Here is a 22980-nt window from a genome sequence, read left to right as displayed (position 1 = left end):
TTTTTTCATGGGCATCCATGCAACAAAACACCCGTCCACAGGAAAGATCATCTCAAAAGTGGTTTGGATTGCCTCTCTTTTAACCCGGCTTATTTTGCTCAGTGGGGGGAAACACGGATCTGCAGTGAATAACCAAAATTTGACTCTGACGCAAATCAGCGTCGAAACAGCAGCAAATCTCCGTGAAGAATACCCCTTAGAGTTTTTCTCCCCTTGCGCTCTAACCATCTGCCCAACCATTTCACCATCCAAAGCTCCTCAGAAAAATTAAGGGGCATTCTGGACTCTGTGGAAGAAGAAACGGTGTTCAGGGGCGACCATGGCCACAGCCTAAATCATCTCTGTATTCCACAGGTCAACCAGGGTTGCAACAGGAGCGCCTTGCTGACCGGAATATCCCCAAGAGATGTCAGGGATCCCTCTGGATCCATCAGCCTCCTAGGGCTGACCATCTTAATTGTACCCCCAACCATGAACGTCTTTTCTCCCCATACCTAATATAATAATGAAGTACACTTCTGTGCAGATTTGAGGATAATTTAGCTGCTTAAAATATTTTGTATGAAAAATCTGTGAACTGGTAATGACTGATATTAAGCATAAACGAGTATCCAATTAGTATGATTAGTAATTACAATTAGTATGATTTCCGAACAAGACAAGAAGCTAGGGGATCTGAGAATAGGATTGCCAGCTCCGGCTTGGGAAATACCTGGAGATTTTTGGGGCAGGGCCTGAGGATGGTGGAGTTTGGGGAGGGGAGGAACTTCAATGCCATAGAGTCCGATTACCAAAGCTGCCATTTTCTCCAGGTGAACTGATCTCTATCAGCTGGAGATCCATTGTAATAGGAGGAGATCTCCAGCTAGTTAGTACCTGGAGGTTGGCAACCCTATCGGAGAATGAGCTCCCAATAGGGTTTCCCTTTAGATAGCTAGCACATGGGACCTCGATTTCAAGCAGAACTGTGGTATGAGAGAGGGAGGGTCAAGCCTTCACCCCTGACATATGCACTATTTTTCTCACCTGAAGGCCCCATGGAGCTGCTGTTTGCCTCATTGGGGCAAATGTGCACCCCCTTTATCAGGCACTGTGTGTTCACCTCCGTGGGGAAAGTAGCAGCTGCTCAGGGCATTTCAAATTTGCAAGGCAGAATCCCCCTTTTCCACATCCCATGGACCCAAACCCCTTTTTCCACATCGCATGGCCCCATCTGGATGGGTGTGCTCACATATTGTCTATTTAAAAGAACAAAGGTACCACTTGGGGGATCCATACACAAAACTTCGGTGACACATGTTTGAGCCTGAAATTCACCAGGATGGTCGAATGATGTCTCCTTCCTCTGGCTTTTACTGTAGGAGGGGAATCTAGTGTTCTAAAATGTGCATAAAAGTGTAAATTTTTTGACACAAGTGTTATTTAGATTACCCTAAGTGATTGTTTTGTGGAACCATATTAGAGCTCATACTTAGATTTTGTAATTTTGCCTCAACTTGCTTTGGTCATATATCTTGAATTGTTTGTAAATTCAAAGAATTACACATTGGTTTGAAGCTTAATGTATGTGCTTTCATACGGTGTTTGATTCATTCTTCAAGGAAGAAAAGTTGGTTTTTATACCCCACTTTTCTCTACCGTAAGGAGTCTTAAAGCAGCATACAATCACCTTCCCTTCCCTCCCCCACAACAGACACCTTGTAAGGTAGGTGGGGCAGAGAGAGTTCTGAAAGAACTGTGACTAGCCCAAGGTCACCCAGCAGGCTTCAGGTAGAGGAGTGGGGAATTGAATCTGGTTCTCAAGATTAGAGTCTGCCGCTCTTAACCACTACATTATGCACATGTTCCTGATGTAAGAGATGCTATTTGTTGCAATGTGTTTAAGGTTAAACTAGTGTTTATGTCTTGTGTTGACCTGAGTTGGTTAGAGCCAGCCTGGTGTAGTGGTTAAGAGCGGTGGTTTGGAACGGTGGAGTCTGATCTGGAGACTGGGTTCGATTACCCACTCGTCCACATGAGCTAATCTGGTGAACTGGATTTGTTTCCCCACTCCTACACACGAAGCCAGCTGGGTGACCTTGGGCAAGTCACAGCTGTTAGAGCTCTCTCAGCTCCACCTACCTCACAGGGTGTCTTGTGGGGAGAGGAAGGGAAGGTGATTGTAAGCCGGTTTGAGTCTTCTTTAAGTGGTAGAGAAAGTCGGCATATAAAAACCAACTCTTCTTCTTCGCCTATGAATAAATTCTTCCTTTGTGCACTGTGGGCTGTGTTATGGCAGCAAGAAGGAATATGGTAGCATAATCTGTTCTGGTAGGGGCTGTAAGGCTTATGTAGGCAGCTAGGAAGAATCTAGGCACTTTAAGGACAAAGGCTTAAACAGCTGGATGTTAGCCTCTGCAGGATTATACATATCAAAATCCAGCTGCTTATTGATTCTTTTCTCAGATGTGCTGAGCACTTCTTGCAAAATCACTGTGTATATTCATGACAACAGCTGTAATATTGCAAATTGTTGCCTTTAAATCTAAATTAATTATTGGAAAATCCCATCAGAAGTGCCATACACACCTGAAAATCCAGCTGCTTCTTCATGGGGCTTAGAAGTAAGCATAGGCATTTGCCATAATTAATCCCAAATCTTAACCCCTCCCCCTCCAACAACTGAAACAACTGATATGCCATTGTGTGGTATTGAAAAGCATGAGATCTACTTCCACGGTGTGTGTTGTATGCTCTCATTTACTGAGATGAGGAGAGCAGCCACAATGAACTGGGATTTCTCTGGAGTAGTAACTCGTTTCTAAAACTCTCTTCTTGCTGCTGTTCTGGAACATTCCTTCTTAAGCTTTAGACATCAGGGAAAGATTTTGTTTACCTGAGCATTTTGAGTTTCGTTCAATACGTTGTTATTGTTGAGTTGGTTAGCTTTTTTCTCTAGTGAATGGTTTTCTTTACTGCTGAAGTGTATGTTTTACATTTCTACCTGCCCTTGCTGCTTTGTCCTTTTAAAAACATTTATTGTTGCTGTTTTTATATTTTACTGCTATACTTCTACTGATTTTTGTTGACTGATTTTAATTGGTCATGTTTTTTATCCTGATGCACCTTCTCAAGAATCTTTATGCCTGTGGAATAATACAGAAATAGATAAATGAGCCTAAAAGTTGCCAGCTCAAATGTCATTTCATTTATGAACTCATTGAGTGTACCGGAGGCCAGCCACTTTCTCCTCGCCCTCTGCATCCTATACGTAGCATGGGCAGGCCAGTAGATATTCTGTGTTATGGTTCATACAGGGTTGTCGTAAAGAATTATTGAGGTATTATATGTGAAGTGCTTTGAGTACCTTGAAAAAATACTGTATAAATAAAACTTTTTGGCAGTGATGGTTGTTGCTTTATATTCATTATAAATACCTGTGATAGGGATTCTCTGTTCAACTCTGCAGTGTCCTTTTTGAGATACAAATGTATCTCAACATGTATCAAAGTACAGAAGGCAACCAAGATGATCATGGGGTTGGAGTACCTTTCCTATGAGGAAAAGCTGAAGAGTGAGATGGTTTAATTAAGGGCGGGAAAGACAGCTAGGGGAAGGGCATGATATAGGTTTATAAAATTACATGGATTGAAGAAACTGGATAGAGGGAGCTTTATCTCCCTCTCCCATAATATTAGAACTCAGGGGCACCCAATGAGGTTGATATGCCACGCTGTGTGTTGTGTGCTCCCATTTACTGATATGAGGAGAGCAGCCACAATGAACAGGGCCTTCTCTAGAATAGTACCGTATATACCCGTGTATAAGCCGACCCGCGTATAAGCCGAGGTGCCTAATTTCTCCCCAAAAATGGGGAAAAATTAGGCACCCGCGTATAGGCCGAGGGTCGGCTTATAATCCCTCCCCCCCGCACAGGCTTACCTGGGCTCCCGGCAGCAAGCAGCGTGGGCCTGGCGGCGCCGTCACGACCGGGCGAGGGCCGGGGCAGCCTCCCTGCAGCTGCAGAAGGCCGCCCCAGGCCTCCCTCGGCCGCGAGAAGCGCGGCGCGGCTGGGCGAGGGCCGGGGCAGCCGGGCGAGGGCTGGGGCAGCCGCCCCAGGCCGCCCTCGGCCGCGAGGAGCGGCAGCGCGGCCGGGCGAGGGCCGGGGCGGCCGGGCGAGGGCCGGGGCAGCCGCCCCAGGCCGCCCCAGGCCGCCCTCGGCCGCAAGAAGCGGCGGCGCAGCCGGGCGAGGGCCGGGGCAGCCGGGCCAGGCCGCCCTCAGCCGCGAGGAGAGGCGGCGCGGCCGGGCGAGGCCCGAGGCAGCCGCCCCAGGCCGCTCTCAGCCGTGAGGAGCGGCGGCGCGGCTGGGCGAGGGCCGGGGCGGCTGGGCGAGGGCCGGGGCAGCCGCCCCAGGCCGCCCCAGGCCGCTCTCGGCCGTGAGGAGCGGCGGCCCGGCCGGGCGAGGGCTGGGGCAGCCTCCCTGCAGCTGCAGGAGGCCGCCCCAGGCCGCTCTTGGCAGAAGGAAGCAGCGTGGGCCCGGCGGCGGCAGTAAGTTCCCTCCTCCCTCCTCCCTCCCCCCCTCCCCTCCCCTACCGTATTGACCCACGTATAAGCCGAGTTTGGCTTTTTCAGCCCTTTTTTGGGGCTGAAAAACTCGGCTTATACGCGAGTATATACGGTAACTGACGTTGATGGGCGAAATAGGTATTATTTATTTGGTTTCTACCGTGCCCTTCCCCTACCAAGTCAGGCTTGGGCAGCTTACAATTCCAGTCATAGACAAATACAATTAAAAACTCCCAATAACTATTAAAATTCTGTTCCATCGATGTCCTTAAAACAACACAGTAGCATGGAAACTAAGAGAGGGGAGGAGTAAAGGAATGGAAGGGGAACAATTAATCTAATTGAGGAAGCACGGATTTAAATAAACAGTGTATAATATAACTAAAACGGGGAGGGGGGGAGGCCAGCTAGGATGGTACTGTCACTGTCCTTAACCGTAGCCCTGGTGGAACATCTCGGTCGTACAAGCCCTGTGAAACCGCATTAACTCCCTCAGGACCCAGGTCTCATTAGAGAATGGGTTCCACCAAGCCAGGGCCAGAGCTGAAAAGGCTCTGGCTCTGGTTGAGGACAGCCGGGATACTCTTTGGGTCGGGGACCACCAGCAGGTTATTCCCAGTTGAACGTAACATCCTTGGGGGGTATATTGGGAGAAGACAAGTAACTAAATTGGAATCTCTGCCAGGGAAGGTAGTGATTTCCTCTAGTATAGATGGCTTTCTTAGAGTATACATCCATCAATGGCTTCTAGCTATGGCGAGTAAAGGGAACCTCCATATTCAGAAGTAGTAGAACTCTGAAACCCATTGCTAGGAGGCAACATCAGTGAAAGGCCTTGGCCTCTATGTCCTGTTTGGAGCTTACTAGGGCAAGTGGTTGGCCACTGTATGAAACAGGATCCTGGACTAGATAGACTACTGGTCTTGTGTTCTTACATTCTTTTGTCATATAACCCCTCTTTAAGTCAAGAATTTTGGGAACAAGCCTCCTTAACTAGAGCAAAAGCCAAGGTGGTCAGAATGTATATGCTGACTTGTTTGCCAAAATTGATTATTTGTTTAACTTCTATCCCACTTTTCATTGTCTCCGAAAGTAGCTTTTTGTTTTTCACCCGGGTCAAACAATTCCGCATGAGAAAGTAGGCATGACATGGCACAGGAGATCCCTCACTAACATCATAACTCCGGCTTTCTAACAAGAGAGCCTGTACTGTGGCCCCAACATGGTTTACCGTGTGTTTGTGGAAATCAGCCCATCCAGTCTCCACAGAATTTTTTTGTGGGCATGCCTCTTTGGGGTGCAGTTTTCTTTGGCTTTGATAATCTTTTCACAATTTTGGTTGTGACTATTAGTTCTTATATAGGAGGCCTTGGCACTGAACTTGGTTCTTTGATCTTCTACTTTCTGAACAACCTTTTATCCTCATGAAATGTAAATAAGGCCCTTATCTTTTTTAAAAACATCTTCAAACCACTTGCAGTACATGCTGGGACATGGAATTACCTCTGCCTCCATTCAGCAAAGTTGAATGTACACCTCTTGTCACCCTATTAGAAAATGAGAGCAGTAGGTTCTCATTCCCTGGGTTACTACAGGGCAAAGATTAATGTCGAGGGAAAGGAGATTATTTACTTACTTTGACTTTAAATTCTTTATATTTTCAAAGTCAGCCTGAATAAACAATGTGGAGCACACCAGGGATACTACCATCATTTTGTTAGCAATTTATTTTTTTAAAGGACTGAGGAGAAAGATTAACATGTATGGGAAAAAATTAAAGCATTTCAGAACATTAGCTCTAGTTTCAAGAATTGCATTCCATTCTCAGCAGGGTTACTGAATTGTACTCTAACTTAATCGAAAATTTGCTCCTTCAGGGTATTTTGAATGCATTTGTATGTTAATTTTTTGTTTTGTTTTTGTTCTATTTGTTGTGAAAAAGAAATCCTAAATCAACAAGTTTTTTTTAAAGTTAGAGTATGTATAACTTGCCGTCAAAGAGGTAGAAACCCACTTGTGGAAGGCCCCTGTTGGGAAATCCATTCCTGATTTTGGCATGGCCGTAGACTTGCTGGCATCTTGGACAAGTGGCTGCGTTGCTATTTAATAAGCTTGGCAACCTTGGGAGCATCCCTGCTTTGTGTGTCATTTTGCTCATTTATAATAAGGAACACACATACTTTTCTGAAGTATTTTGGGGGTTTTGTCCCAAAATTTCAGTTCTGCCAAAATAGATTGCAGCAATTTCTTGGAAATACCTGGGCTGAGATTGTTTTCTTCAAGGCAGGGCTTGTTACCACCTCCGCTCTCTCTTACCTTCAGCTTCTGGAACCTTAAAAAGAAGATGCTGGCAGGCAGGGAGGATGTTTCTACACATGTTATTTGCCTTGGGTTTAATGCTGTTGGGAAGCAGGGTTTTTTCCTGCTTCTCCAGAGCATCATGGTTCTTCTAACAAGGGCGGAGCTGTTACTATCTGCTTTGTCCTACCTTGCTGATTTTGGAGAGTGAGCTGTGGATTAGTCTACCAATGATGGGTATATTTATGGGAAGGGTAAAGGGGTTTTAAACATTTGTGGAATGTGATGGGTTTTTTGTTTTACATTGTAAGCTCAGCTGCTTTAAGTTTACACTGAGCAGAAAAAACCTGGATAAAAAGCTTATATTATATTATATTATATTTTATATTATATTCACACGCACACTGTTACAACTTCATTTTGCTTGGTATAGCAAATGCATTGTACAAAGTCTTATGTCTAATTCACACTGTAACTTCTGCTGTTTGTTTTGAGCTCAGGGTGATTTTCTTCTTTTGAACAGAGACCGAAAGGGAAACTAGTGAAGATCTTCGCTAACCAAGGAATCCTGAAGGGGTGGGGGGGCGGAGCTGCTGAGGAGGCGGCATGACCCCATGCACATAGATTGCAATTTCCTGGACCACCCCAAATATTAATCAAAAAGAGGTTGAAATCAAAGCTCCCTGTTCTCTAGATAGAACCACCTCTGAGGTCATGTTGAGAGAGTAAAACTGAATTGTGTTTGCCGTCAAGTCGCAGCCAACTTATGGCGACCCCTTATGGAGTTTTCAAGGCAAGAGACTAACAGAGGTGGTTTGCCAGTGCCTTCCTCTGCACAGCAACCCTGGACTTCCTTGGTGGTCTCCCATCTAAATACTAACCAGGGATGACCCTGCTTAGCTTCTGAGATCTGACGAGATCAGGCTAGCCTGGGCCATCCAGGTCAGGGCAAAATTGAATTAGAAAAGGTATTTGATGTTGGCGGTGGCTCAAATGTACCTGCAAAGAAAAATCAGTACACTTTAAGATTAACCAGAACACTGAAAACTTTTTTGATTTGCTCTATTTTACATTTTCTAATGGTCAGTAATTGCAGTTAGCATTAGTAGTCAGAATGCCTTACAATGAACAATTCACAGGTGATTTGACCTCTTGTAAGGATCTCTAATCTAATGTAGTGAATGCAGCTTTTGCAACAGTTGTAACTCCAGTTGTATTTTATTTGTTTGGGCAGTTGGAAATTGTCTTCTGTATATGCTTCTGTATTTGTTTGGCTGTTAGCTCTAGTTTTAATAAATGGACCTTAACTCCAGCTGAGTTTCAGTTTAAAAATTTCTGGGGAAATGATATCTGTTTTGTAGCTTATGTGACACAGACCAGAACAAAAATAAAAGTATGGAGGACAGAAAATGAGCACTCACACGACAGCCAGTAAGAGTTGAGAGGTTTGTGGCTATTATTCTGGTTATAATAACTTGTAACAAATAGCTCTCAGAGTCTGTGAAGGGCCAGTGGGATCGGTGGGTAAGCACAGTTTGCAGTTGATGACAAGACTTAGGCTATAAAATGTGACCTTTTTGGTATAATCCTGCACAGAGTTACTCCAGTCGAAACTCATGGGGCGCTTTCATACATGCTGAATACATGCACTTCCAATCCACTTTGAATGTGCTTTGCAGCTGCATTTGACTGTGTGAAACAGCAAAATCCACTTGCAAAACTTAAAGTGCATTGGAAGTGGATTGAAAGTGCATTATTCAGGATGTGTGAAAGTACCCATGGATTTCAGTGTGCTTAAACTAGGCAGGCCACTAGTTATTGTGGGAGACCTCTCACCGCTTACCTGTGTTCTCCACTGGTGCTTCCAAGGCTGGTGGGAGGAAAATGGGGCATGCCAGCACACGGTTTTTACCTCAGGTTATGTCATTACATGGGGGTGGGGTTGATGCTTTAGGATTCACCCAAAGCAGCAAATCCTAGAGTGTTGCTCTGATGTAATGATGTCACTTCTGGTTTTCACTGGAGGCTGGCGTGATGCCGGTACACCTGTCCCCACACCCTAGTTCCTCTGGGGGATTGCTGGCTGCAGCTAACAACCCTAATTTAGCCTGGAGTAACTCACAGGTTTGCACTGTTGGTCTAATCTTATCTTCATGGTGTATCCTTGAGGCTAAACCTTTTAACCTTGTTTTCTAGGATTTCAAGTGTCCCTTGGGCAGAATCAAAGCGTGCGCCATGGCGTCACGCATTGGCCTGCGGATGCAGCTCATGCGAGAGCAAGTACAACAAGAGGAACAACGGGAGCGCGTGCAGCAGCAGGCGATGATGCATTACATGCAGCAGCAGCAGCAGCAGCAAATGCCTATGGCTCCGACCCCTGCCATCAATACGCCAGTTAATTTCCAGTCCCCACCCTCTGTGCCCGGAGAAGTCTTAAAGGTACAGTTCCAGCCCTTCCTTGTTTTGTAATGGCTTGTTTGGTCTTATAATATTTTAGCATGAGCTGCCTTGAGCAGGTCTTTGTTAGAGTCTGCATATTAATTTTTTGAAATAAATACATAATAATGAAAAATTGATGAAATACATATTGATGAAAAGTTACCTTTTTCCTGAGTGCCTGAAAATTGTTTTCACCTTTTTATATGATGACTCTTTTTCTCTTCTCTCCCCTCCCCACACCTTTGAATAACTTGCTTTCAGGTTCAGTCCTTCCTGGAGAACCCTACGACGTACCACCTACAAAAGTCACGAGACAAGAAGGTCCAAGAATACCTGTCTGAAACATATGGGAACAAGTTTGCTCCTCTGCTCAGTGCTCCATCTCCCAAGCCTCCCCCTTCGGCCTCACCTGGCGTCCGGCCAAGCCATGTCATGTCCTCTTCTGCAGGAAACAGCACCCCGAACAGTCCAATGGCCATGCTTAACATTGGCTCTAACCCAGAGAGGGAGGTGTGTATGTGACTTCCCCGCATGGGGGCAGAGGGGTTTGTTGGATGGCTGTTGCAGAATTACAAAACCAAGTGTGGATGCAGCCCTGCTATTCCCAGTATCTTTCCGTAGCATTTCATGAAGGAAGCAGTAAAGGCTAGCCCATTTCTACTCCAGGATCTGCCTCTCCTCACAAATTATCTCTTAGGCTTCTTTTTGAGTTCTGAGAATTCCGATGGGGAAAATATGCATCTAGAGAGCAGCAAATCCAAGGCAAAACCTCCCATGAATAAATGGCCTTAGAGTTACACTTCATGAACAGAAGAAGAAGGTTGTTTTTATACCCTGCTTTTCTTTACCTTTAGAGAGTCTCAAACCAGCTTACAATTGCCTTCCCTTCCTCTCCCAACAACAGACACCTCGTGAGGTCGGTGGGGGCTGAGACAGTTTGAACAGAACTGTGACTAGCTCAAGGTCATCCAGTAGGCTTCATGTGTAGGTGTGGGGAAACCACCCCATTCACCAGATTAGAGTCTGCCACTCATGTGGAGGAGTGGGGAATCAAACCCAGCTCTCCAGATCAGAGTCCACCACTATTAACCACCAGCACACTCACATAATGGAACTCTTGTTGGACTGTACCACTTCACACTGAAGGCACAGCATGAGTATTGGAATGCTGTCCTGTATCAAATATTCCATCTAATGGGAAAAAACCTTCCAATGAGGGATTAAGGAACCTAGGATGTCTGAGACGGTTAGGCTAAAAGGATAGGTTAAGACATGCAGTCTCCCTCCATTTGTGGTAAATTCCAGCTTACAATGCACTGCTTGTCATCCAGCTTGGCTATTAGAAATATAGTAGGAAGTAAGAGAATAAAGTACCATGTCAAGGGAGATGTGTGATTAGGATCTCCTACAGGGTTTTTAAAGGCAAAAAGCAACTGCAAGGGGAGGGTAATTTGGATCAAGAGGAAGATTTACTCCTCCCCAATCCACATGTTGGGGAAAGGGGTATATCCCATGCCATATCCCTGGTCCAAATTGGCCCCTCCATCCCTTCCCTGCAGCAGTTTCTTTTCTTCTTTCCTTCCTTCCTTCTTCACCTAAAACACACAATATCCTGACCACTTGTGTCATGTATAGATTGGCTCTAAGGTAAGAGAAATGCTGGCTGTGGAGGGAACACTTGTCTTTTCCAGGCAGAAAACTGTAAGGATGTATAAAGCTAAACATTCCTTAGATGAGGTTCTTAAACCTAAGAGTGTGTGTCCGCCATATGTGCATACACTTGAAGAGTTTTTTTAAAATTCTGTATTGATTGGGTAGAGGAAATCCCCTGGCATGTTTGAAAGGGTGTCCCTTTTCCTTTCAGATAGATGACGTCATTGAAGACATCATGCAGCTGACAACCACCGTGGGATGTATTAATCCAGAAATTCATATGCCCAATACTGTGAGTCTCCCCCTTTTTGCCTCTTGCAGTCACTCTGGGAGGGATTAATGGCAGAAGGAGAACCAGAAGACCACTGGCTGGGCAGAAGGGTAGTGAAGCTTTAGTGGAGCTACATTCAAATGTTTCTAGAGGTAAAATAAGCCGCCGTCTGCCCTTTTTGGGATGTCACTTCTTCCTTGTCGTATATGTTGTGAGTTTGGGAGTGCTTTTTTGGGATTACTTGCCTCTCACCTCCCATTGTAGTAAACAGACAGGAAACAATCTGAAGAAGGAGATCCCATGGTGAGCTGAACGCAGCTCACCTTGCCTTACTAGCAGTTAGGGTAGACCCCGCATTCCCCAACCTTTGTATTTCCTGTTTGGACATGAGTTTCTATGTGCATTGAGGAGAAGAATGGGAAAGATGCATTTTTTATTTCACTGCTGAGAGGTGGAAGAGTCAGGGAAGGTGGAATACATGAGTTCACTCTAGGCAGTGGATTGTTCTGCACCCTCTTAATGCTGTAGCCCTCCCTTGAGGACTTCCAGCTGCATTTTCCAAAGTGATGGGGATCAATAAAATGTCATCTACTCTCTCTCTCTGGGCCATTTTGGCAAAAACCAATATTGCTATAGGTCCTTCCTAGTGCTTCCCCGTGTACTTACCTGTCAAAATGGTTCTTTGCTTTGTTCAAATGGCACCCTTTCTTCTCTGTTTGGCATTCTTTGCTGCTAAATTGGAAGCGTGGGAAGGAGATACACTTAAGATGCTTTGTGATTATTCAAAAATCATGCAAGGTCTCGCCGTTGCCCAGAGCATGTGCTGTTTCAGGGTTGCTGTCATGGTGCATTGCAATTTAACAGCTGCTGTAAATACTAATATTCAGATAGGTGGCAAAAGATATGCATACACCTCTCTGAATATATCCTGGATATAGGATATGAGCTGTCATAGTAAGTCCAGCTGTATGCCCATTATCTATACCAGAACTTTCCCATCTGACTGGAAGTGGCTTTTTGGGTATGGGTTGGCATTGCTGCCTTAGATAATTTTAATTGCACATGTCAAGAATTGAACTTGGGACCTTCTACCTGCGAAGCTCTACTGGGTTATAGCTTTTGCCTAGAGAAAAACAGGACCTGATGGCTACCTGTGAATCCCATTTCATGGGCCTACTGTAGATCAGGCAGGAATTATTCCAAGGTCAGACTGGCTGGTCTCCTTGGATTTTTCCCAATTAAAAGAACAATCCTGAGGGAGACAAAGAGTCATCAGCTTAAGCAGTTTCACAAATATTGAGCACAAGGGGATGACGGCAATAAAATAGCACCAAAGTGGGTGGGAGGTTTGAGTGTGCATCTTCCAGTCCACCTGGCTGTGGTCCCACTTTGACATGATCTTTCAGGAAAGATTGTAGTAAACCAGGTTGCAGAAATAACAGAGCAAAGCAGAGGAAAACCCAGAAAGTGGACAAAATAAGGACGATGCCATGTGAATACTAAAAAACCAGATCGTGAGCTCCTTGTGGAAGCAATCTTCAACTACCCTACCTTGTGCAGTCTCACTGTCTTGCTGAAACAACCGCCAGTCTCACTGAAACAACAATGGCAACGGAGTCCTTCATGGAGGCAGCCTTGTTAAGCTTATACCCTGCATATTGGGAAAATCGGGGTACCAATATACAGGGTATAAGCTTAACAAGGCAAAAAACCAAAATTTTAACTTTCAATCTTACTGAAGAAGAAAGAACAAAAGTCTCGGATAGACATTGTGTGTGTGTGTGTGTGTGTGTGTGTAAAGTGCCGACAAGTCGCAGTCGACTTATGGTGACCCATTTTGGGGGTTTTCATGGCATGAGACTAGCAGAGGTGGTTTGCCAGTGCCTTCCTCTGCACAGCAACCCTGGTATTCCTTGGTGGTCTCCAATCCAAATACTAACCAGGGCTGACCCTGCTTAGCTTCTGAGATCTGACGAGATCAGGCTAGCCTGGGCCATCCAGGTCAGGGCCTGATGGACATTACCAAATGCCAAATCACAAAAGACCCGGTAAAATAGTTGGGTATATGTATAACATCTCAAAATAATACCCTCCTCTAAGCCAACTATGGGGGTTACCGCATTATGTATTCCCAGCGATGTATTAAGAGTTTGAAAATGTTATTAAAAACATCGCTTTAAAAGGGTTTTGGATGCCACGGCTAAAAAATGGTTGGAAGACGTCTTCACAGCTAAAGGGGCCGAACAAAGTGCAAACAGTATTTTTTATAACATTTTCAAACCGTTAATACATCGCTGGGAATACATAATGCGGTAACACCCTATCTTAGGGTCTGGTAAGAAACAGAGAAAGACCTGGACAGATGGTCCAAATTCAATATTTCATGGCTAGGTAGAATATCGACAATAAAAATGAATGTACTCCCCAGACTTAACTTCTTATTTCAGTTACTACCAGTGGCCCTCAAGGATAGTGTTGGCAACAAAAAATAAACAAATTTGTTTGGAATAGAAAAAAACCAAGGGTGAGATTTAAAACACTTCAAGACAACAAGAAGAGAGGAGGGCTTGGACTGCCAAATTTGAAATTATACTATCATACCCCATGTGTCGTCTGGATAATGGATTGGATTAAGTGTCAGATGGATAGGAAGCTGGTTCTAGAAAGAGCAGATCCACTGGTTGGATTTCATAATTTGCTATGGACCTCTAATGTGACAAAAGCTCTAGTTGCACTGAAACAAATTTCTCTGGATTGTGATGTAAAGCCTGCTCTTTTAAAAGTATGGAACAACTATAGAAAAGGATAAGCCCCTCTCCACCAATAATGTCCCCTTTTGAAGCTTACTATGAAGAATTCACACTGAGGAGCAGCAAATACCTAACCTATCAAGATTTGATCAATGAGTCTGGTGAAATTAAACAAATATCGGCTTTGAAAAAAGCATAATGACTTGAACTGGCTAACTTATCTTCAGATGGAGGCAGCCTCTTCTTTTTCTTCAAAAAATCCTCTTTCTTGGTTAGACACCACCACCACTCACTGAGGGGAGGGAAATCTGGTTGTCTGGATCCAGAGCTTTTGCATCTGGTTGCTGTTTTGCCCCTTATTCAATCATGGGGTTTCTTATGCCACGATCGGATAATTTTTGCTTTCCTTCCTTTATTTTTCAGCTACCACTCTCCAGCAGCCATATGAATGTGTACAGCAGTGACCCTCAGATGACATCCTCTCTGGTTGGCATCACCAGCAGCTCCTGCCCTGCTGATCTTACCCAGAAGAGAGAGCTCACAGGTAATACTGGTCGGGCGTGACCAGTTGGTTCATGTCTGAGTTGTTCAGTGGGGAGTTTATGGGTGCACGAGCCCATTAAATACGGCTCTTGTTTCTGCTGGCTCACTGATTCAGTTGTATTTTTGTTTTCTAGATGCTGAGAATCGTGCTCTGGCAAAGGAACGTCAGAAAAAGGACAATCATAATCTGAGTGAGTAGTGCCTGTCTGGAATTCCTTCTCAAACTCCTCTCCAGTGGTCTTAGTATATAGCATGCTGGCATGTTTCTGATACAGCACCAGTTTCAGGACTGAAACCACCCTACAGGGATGTTGTTCCTGGTTCCAACACTATGGAACCCTGAGCAGCCTCCCCAAAACTTGGCAAAGCCACCAAACCACTTTAACGTGAGTTCCAAGGAGATTCCTGCTCATACATTAACCAAACCAGGTATAATATAAAGGCATTTTATGTTTTAAAGTTAAAGCAAAATAGTTAAAATTCCAGCGTATTCCCTGTTAGGTCCAAGAGCAACAAAAAGAACAATGCTATCTCACTATACAGCTCACAGCATACCTGCAGTACAGATGATAAATCTTCTGTTAGTCCTCTGATAATAGCAAGCAATCAAGCAACCCTGCCAGAAATTTTGTTAGTCTTTAAGGTGCCTCTGGACTCTTGCTCTTTTCCAGTGCTAGTGACAGACTAACATGGCTACCCATTGCAAGCAGAAGAGTAATCCAAACTGTGGCACAACAAAGAACACCACCTTAAGCATCAGGCACAGACGTCAGGAAGATAGGCAAAGGGAAAACAAACCAGAGCAGTGAAAGATAGCACCCTAAACCCCCATATCCAATTATAGGTTTGGCCTACAGCATCAGATGGTACGCTTCAACCAGTGAGATCCTATCCCCTTAGGAGTCTCCCAGAAAACACTTGCACCTACTCCTCCCCCCCCCACCCTGCTTCTTTTACCACAGCCAGGCCTGGTTTTCAAAAATGACTGCTATTTAACTTGTTGCACTGCTGGACCTTGGGAGAGAAAAGGAACTATGATTCCTAAGCCAGGCGTACCTGCTTAGACCGACTGGGCCTTCTTAATACTCAAGTTAACCCTTAGGTGGAATGAGGCTGCAATTGTACCACAACCAGCATCAAACTTGAACTACTTGGTTAATACAGATATGTAGCTTGCCCTGATGTAGGGAAGGAACCCAGAACTGCAAATGGAGATGATTCTTGAAAGTACATAGAGCTGGCCTATGGATCTCTTTTCTTTCCTCCTGCTGCTTTTGTCCATTCCACCTGGATATCATGCAAGTATTCTTATCACCTGGTTGGCGTCTGGCACCCTTGCAGTGTTCATTCATGTCACTATGCTGCCTCTGTCTGGAGGAAATCTGCAATTGCACAGTTTGCTGTTAGATTTCATTAACAAAAAAAGAAAAAGAAATAAATACCTGCTTTTAATACAATTCCTAGTAAGGATGTGTTATAAGCAATTCTCCCTCCCTCCCCCCCGCCCCGCGCTGCTGCCTTTGGGACAGGCCAAGAAAGTGATACTGATAGTCCTTTTTGGGCCTGACTTAAACCTATGCTGTGACTGTTTAGAGAAGAAGGTAGTATCTTCACATTTTTAAATGTCATCTCTGAAATGCAGAGGACTCCTTTAAAAAAATTCTGAACGTCTCAGAAATCTGAACAGTGACTTGCAGCAAGTAATCTGTTGCACTAATTCTTTTTTTAAAATCACAGTTTGCTTTTGATCTCAGTGACACCCTTCATTTAAGCCACATGCCAGCTATTCCTTTCCTATCCGTACACATTAAGTTACAAACATTTCCATTTTGTCTGCCTCTCTCTTGAAGGTGTAATGAATTCACATTCTTCCCCTGTTTATCTCTATTTGTTGTCTCCCTTATGTCAAATATTAGATTATAAACTTTTTGGAGCAGGGTATCTGTCTTTTTGTACTCTCTAATACACAGAGATAAATAATCTTTTTTTTTCATACTTGAAACTTGTATTTTATTTATCTGAGAGCCACTGAATGTCTCTTATTTCAACTTCCCTGCTAAATTGTGATTGTAGACATGGGGTCATCTATTGTCGAAGGCTTTCACGGTCAGAGTTCATTGGTTCTTGTAGGTTATCCGGGCTGTGTAACCGTGGTCTTGGAATTTTCTTTCCTGACGTTTCGCCAGCAACTGTGGCAGGCATCTTCAGAGTAGTAACACTGAAGGACAGTGTCTCTCAGGAAAGAAAATTCCAAGACCACGGTTACACAGCCCGGATAACCTACAAGAACCAATGGGGTCATCTGTTTGAAAAAGATGCTGGAGGGGGGCTGAATCCAAGCCTCAGTGTTCTTCCCTGTGATGATTCCTCCTCCTCCAGTTACAGATGAATGGTACTGGCAGCTGGCTGGCTGTTCCGTAGCCATCCACCATTTGGCATCATCTCTATGGGCAACTCCAGTTAATGGATGCAGAGATCAGGTGCTGAGAACCTCAATTGGATATATTAGGTGGCAATCACCATGTATCACTGTGATCACTGATGAAATATCCCTGTATCAAGTTCCTGATATTTTTCTTCCCCCCCCCCCCTGCTTTAGTTGAAAGAAGACGAAGATTCAACATCAATGATCGTATTAAGGAACTGGGAATGCTGATCCCTAAAGCTGGAGACCTGTAGGTTCTGGTAAAAATTAAAGGGGGAATCCTGCTACTTCCTAGGCAGGACACCAAGCAGAGAAACACATAATGGGAACAGAGCTAGCTGTGAAAGTATCATCTTCCCATATCTCCAGAAAACAATATTTTAATTTCTGATGCAAAAAACAAAAAAAACAAAAAATCCTTCACAATATATGTTTTGTCTTCAGTACCAGGATTTTAAAGGCCAAATAAAATATTACATGGGAGAAATGAAGCTGGGCTTTAGATCTCTCCTCCCATTTTATAGGGATTTAGCATGATCTGTGTTACGTTGTAACACCTCATGTCTACTTTTAGCCTTGATGTTTTCCTTTTTCCTTTATGGCAATTTGTGCTACTATAGTTGCGCTTTTTGGAAACTGCAAAGTTTAATGAACTTTGGCATTATGAAAAGGGCTCCAAGTCCCTTATTTGGGAGGGGGAGTAGAGCTGTTTTATTCACAAGCTTTTATGGGCTTAGGTCTTGTGGGTTAACCAATTTTATGCTAACTGGAGCCAATTTGATATGCCAGATTTTTTTAAAAAAATCTAAACTGTCCCAAGGAGCAGATTGGGCAAAGAAGAACACTTCTTTGGTTGCCAAGGTCAACCAACATATTCTAGTCCCTTTAGAATAGTCTTATATGGCTGCTTAAAGAGCACCGTTTATGCTTCAAAGCCTGAACATCTGGTTGAACTAGAGGCATAAATCAGCAAATCCTATCCGTATCACGATCTTTGTCAAATGATGCATCAGCTAAGACCAAGGTTATATTGATGTGTGAAGTTTGTAAAGATACTAATATAGTTCTAGATAATGAGAATAAATTGCTTTTTGTGAACATATAAAAATATTTTAATGGATTTAGAGCTGTGGTCCCTATAGCTCAGTCCTGTCCTGATTGGCCAAGATCTCAGGGAGAGACTGGCCTTTCCCAATATTTGCAACCTGGAGCCTTTAACTGGAAATACAGCAACTGAACCTGAGGCCTTTCTGCATACAGAGCATTGGCTCCCTCACTGAGCCAAAGCCTATCAACCCTCTCCCTGTAATAATGATTCCTAGATATATATGTTTGAAAGGATCTATACATTTGAAAAGCTGGGCATGGAGTAGGGGTCACTGGAGGTGTGTGTGTGGGGGAGGTAGCTGTGAATGTCCTACACTGTGCAAGGGGTTGGACTAGATGGACCTGGTGGTCCCTTCCAACTCTATGATTCTATCATTTGTATTTGCAAGTGCCAACTACTTAAGCTTGATGCTCCATTTTTTTTAATTTAAAAAAATCTGATAACTGAATGAAATAAGACTCCTATTCAGAATAGCACAAAATCTTTAAATATTGTTGCTCACATTGTAAATACAACATTGCCTTGAACATCTGGCCAAGATGAAAAGTTGGGTTTAAAGATATTCTAAAATAAATAGATAAAAATATGGCGAGTAAATTAATGTTATAAGGCCTTTTCCCTCCAGAACAGAGAGGACTTCTTCTCTGTGGTATCTGATGAAGGGAGCTTTGACTCTTTAAAATCCTGTTGGTCTCTCAGGTGCTACTGGACTTGAGTCTAGCTATGCTACTGCAGACCAACATTGCTGCCTTCTGAAATTATTCTCTCTGCTTTCTCTGAATCAGATAGGAAGAGTCAATTTAATCATGTGTTTTACTGTTTGTCAGATTCCCCTGATTCAATCAGCATTTAGACTGTTGCTCCAGCTTATGACATTAACTGTCCACTAGAAAAGAGGTGTTGTGTATCAGGGAGTGTTCCAGCGGTGACTGTCGTGGTCCAACTCCGGCCATCATTCCCATCATTAATTATTCCTAGATATCATCCAGGTATACCATAGGGTTGACTGGCAGGTCAGCTCACAAAGTGCACATCACTTCTAATTAAGTTAGTGTTACGGAGACACTGCTTCTTCACCAATTCTTACATGATAATCCTCCATTGTTGTTGATAGTGCAGTACAACCTTTTCTAGTTCCAACCTTGTGTTTTCTCAGCTGGCATGCCAGCTTAAAAGGCAAACAAGTTTTAGTTTGCTCATTTATTTATTTATTTATTTTTCTGGCAATTAGTTCAGTGTGCCATGATTTCCTAATGGATTTTTTTGCCCCTCTCCCCCGGGAAATGTAAACCATGTATTAAATTACCATGATCACTTTATAGCCCCTTCCTTCATTTGCTTGGAATGTTTGGACATCAAACATTCTCTACGTATGACTGTCCCAAGCACTTCTCTGAGTCTCAGGTAATCTCTAATGCCTTGCTCCCTTGTTTTGCTTCAGGGACGTACGCTGGAACAAAGGGACAATCCTGAAGGCCTCTGTGGATTACATCAGAAGGATGCAGAAGGATCTGCAGAGGTCACGAGATCTTGAGAATCATTCTCGGCGCTTGGAAATGGCAAACAAGCAGCTCTGGCTCCGCATACAAGTGGGTCTTCAAAAAATTTTATGCTCGCTCGCGCATTCTCATTCTTTTTTGCCTGCTCGTAGAAGCCCTATTCTCTTTACCTCCTCATGGAAGACATGCTAAGCTTCCAACCATGCTAAGCTTCCTTTAACTCACCCCCTCTACTTGGTAGCACTGTCTCATAGCCTGACTTTCTGGTAAGACGTGAAGTAGATGGACATCCTTCGCTACAAAGCCAATTTGTATGATGGCCTTCACCACTTCACCAATGGTGACAGCTGTATACGTATGACTTTGCTGCTCACATGACTCAGTATAATCAACTGGAGCTGGCTATCTCTAATGTTTGCCAGAGAGATCTCACTGTCTCATCTAGTTTGGCCCTATGGTAATATAAAGACAGAGGATCCTACAAACCATAAGTGGAAGGTGATTGCTGATGTGGAAAGCCTAGGGAGACTCTGAGACAAAATGTCAGAAGAGCTGCCATGAGGAGGTGGAATTGAGTGAAATCATCGTACCTACCACTTTCGATACCTCACTGTTGGTAGATGAAGGCAGTTTTGTCTAGTCCACACACACACCCCATGCCCATGTTTTTTATTCAGGAAGCCCCCCTCCCCCATCTTTCCCAAATCTGCTTTTTGGAGCTCTCAGAACCACTGCAAAAAGGGGTTAATGGAAAAATCCAGGAGTATCTTTGTGCTCATGGTCTGTAAGACGCAATCCAGAACTCTGGTACATGGATGTCTTGCAGTAGCTGAGGAAGGCCTTTGAAGTTTTCAGCAGCAATAACTGTGTTAGTCTTTAAGTGTCACAAGACTAATCTTTTTTGCTACAAGAGTCTTAATGTGAAATTTTAGATCAGACTGACCTCTGTAAAATATAAATGTCTGTGTTGTGCTTTACATGAGATATCTGGGCAAAAAAAGGCTGGAAATTTTCAGATTGGTTGGCGAGTGCTATTGGTAAAGCAGGATAGTCTAATAACGCTATTTATTAATATACTATAAATTTCAGTTTAAAACTCTTCGCTATACAATGATTAAAAGCAACAGAACTGCAAACAATAATTGTACACATGAAACTCTTATAATCAGAGTCAGACCATTGATCTGTCGAGGTCAGTCTTGTCTACTCTGACTAGTAGTCGCTCTCCGTGGTCTCAGGTCAAAGTTTTTACATCACCTACTATCTGACTCTTTTAGAGACCAGGAATTGAGTCTGGGACCTTGCAAAGCCTGGGGTATGCAAAGCAGATGCTGTACCATTGAACTATGGCCTCTTCCTGATAATGGTAGATGAATCGCTTTAGCAACTCAATTTTCAGCTACTGGCAGGCCAATCACAACCATGCCACGCTCTGAAATACCTGCCAGAGTAAGAATTTTATAGTTCCCTTAGAAGAGAAAGTAAAGCTGAGAACGTCTGTGTGGAGAGAAGTTCCTTAATGAAGGAACCATTGCTAAGGATGCCCTGCCTTTCTTCTTGAGCAGTCTCAGATGAAGGAAGGAATCAGAGCAAGTCTTCTTCAGCTGCATATGTATGCATATGCAGGCTTATATGGCAGGAATTCTGGACTGGAGGGTGTTTAGGCCTTTGAAAGTTAACAAGTCCTTGAATTACACTAGTAAACAAGCCAGGAGTTAATGTAGTTCTTCAGCACTGCTGTAATTTACTCCTGTTAGCTCACATTTGCTAATGAGAGGGTAGCAATATTCTGAACCAATGGAAATATCTCAAAGATCTTCAAAGGCAGCCACACTTAGAGCCTATTATAGTCCAGCTGGGAAGTTCCCAAGCATGTGTCACAAAGGCCAGGTAACGATGTATCTGCTGCAATATCATCTGTTTTTATTGGACCTCTGGCAAGGTCATTGTAAAGCTGCTGGAGTGGATGAGATTAGTGTCATTTCTGAGACTTTGGCTTTTATTTATTTATTTATTTATTTATTTTATTTACAACATTCATATCCCACCTTTGTAAGGGCCACCAAGGTAGCTAACAAATTAAAACATACACAATAAAACCACATATTAAAACCAGCCCCCCCCAAAACACAGATCATTAAAACAATTAAAAACACAGCTATAATACAGACAAAACACAATACATACAAACAACAGTTTAGTCAGGAAGGAGGGATCACTCAGGGAACGCCAAAGAAAGCAAATGAACAAAAAAGGCTTCATCTGCTGGCAGCAGATGGCTTTGCGTAAGAACTCTTTTTAAAAATCTGTATGTGTCTTGTCCTACAGGAGCTAGAGATGCAGGCTAGAGTCCACGGGCTGCCAGCCACTTCACCCTCTGGCATGAATGTGGCCGAATTAGCTCACCAGGTTGTAAAGCAAGAGGTCTCCGGGGAGGAAGGGACAACTGCAGAGATCCAGCAGCAGCCACCACTACATCCTGATCAAGAGACTCGGCACCAACCTTCCTACGCTCCTCCACAGTCCCCGTATCATCAGCTGGACTTCACTCACAGCCTGAGTTTTGATGACAACTCCAGAGGATTCCATGACCCGCTGGACCCCAGCCAAAACGTCTCCTTCCCCGCCTTGTCCAAGAAGGAGCTGGACTTGATGTTAATGGAAGACACCATGCTGCCTGTGGCGTCAGATCCCCTGTTCTCGGCGGTGTCTCCTGAGGCTTCAAAGGCGAGCAGTCGTAGAAGCAGCTTCAGCATGGAGGACACAGACATGCTGTGATTGGAACTGTGCAAAGGAGGAAAGACTAGGCGTCAAATATTGTTGTGAAGATTCGTCTCTCTCTGCCTTATCCCTGCAGACCCCGTCAAGGGTTTGGGGGACTAAAAAGAAATGCATCCTGAACAGGAGGCTGTTCGTGCCGGGTGGGGGAGGGGGGTGTCGGCACAAGGATCAACACCAGCTCTGGGAATGTTAACCCTCCCAAGTTTCCCCGTCTGTCCCAGCTTGCCAAAAACTGAGCGGCCCTGCCTCACTTGCCACGGCCACAGGACAATCATGGCCTTGCAATCCTCTTTCAGCCCCTGTGATTCCTGCAGGTGCATCTCAGGTGCCTTCATGCTACGTGTCCTGCAAAGCCTCCTTGAGTGTTCTGGCAATGGAGTGATCTTGGTGGTTGATGGTGGCCAGGCAACAGTTTGTCCTGTTTGAAAAGCGGCTTTAACTGAGGCTTGACGCTAATGTATTCTCGCAGACCAATTCGCCCCCCCCCCAAGGATCTCTGTGCTCTCTCCTCTCCCCCCACCTCTTCAGCTGCTGTCACCAGGCAGTTGAGAGCAATGGCTTGCTTGAGATATGTTCCTGCATCGGGGCTCCTTTCCTCAAATAGGGCAGAGATGTCCAGTACACTCTGCAAGAAGGAGAGTGTGGTGCTATCGGCGAACAGTATGTGA

At 44.2% G+C, this 22980-nt stretch overlaps 1 protein-coding gene across 1 annotated transcript in view; it reads left to right on the top strand.

The window, feature by feature from the left end:
* TFEB (transcription factor EB) overlaps window positions 1-22364 on the top strand; it is an 80445-nt gene extending 58081 nt beyond the window's left edge. The window contains exons 2-9 of the mRNA XM_056867723.1: window positions 9040-9282; window positions 9544-9792; window positions 11147-11227; window positions 14380-14500; window positions 14634-14690; window positions 17099-17174; window positions 19474-19621; window positions 21860-22364. Coding sequence (XP_056723701.1) covers window positions 9079-9282; window positions 9544-9792; window positions 11147-11227; window positions 14380-14500; window positions 14634-14690; window positions 17099-17174; window positions 19474-19621; window positions 21860-22309 — 1386 coding nt within the window. The 5' untranslated portion in view covers window positions 9040-9078 and the 3' untranslated portion in view covers window positions 22310-22364. The remainder of the gene's footprint in view (window positions 1-9039; window positions 9283-9543; window positions 9793-11146; window positions 11228-14379; window positions 14501-14633; window positions 14691-17098; window positions 17175-19473; window positions 19622-21859) is intronic.
* Window positions 22365-22980: the final 616 nt, after the last annotated feature.

The sequence above is a fragment of the Euleptes europaea genome, chromosome 2 (genome assembly GCF_029931775.1).
Source record: "Euleptes europaea isolate rEulEur1 chromosome 2, rEulEur1.hap1, whole genome shotgun sequence".
In the NCBI taxonomy this organism is placed as follows: domain Eukaryota; kingdom Metazoa; phylum Chordata; class Lepidosauria; order Squamata; family Sphaerodactylidae; genus Euleptes; species Euleptes europaea.
The sequence above is the reverse complement of the archived record's forward strand: the minus strand, read 5'-3'. Positions and strand labels throughout refer to the sequence as shown.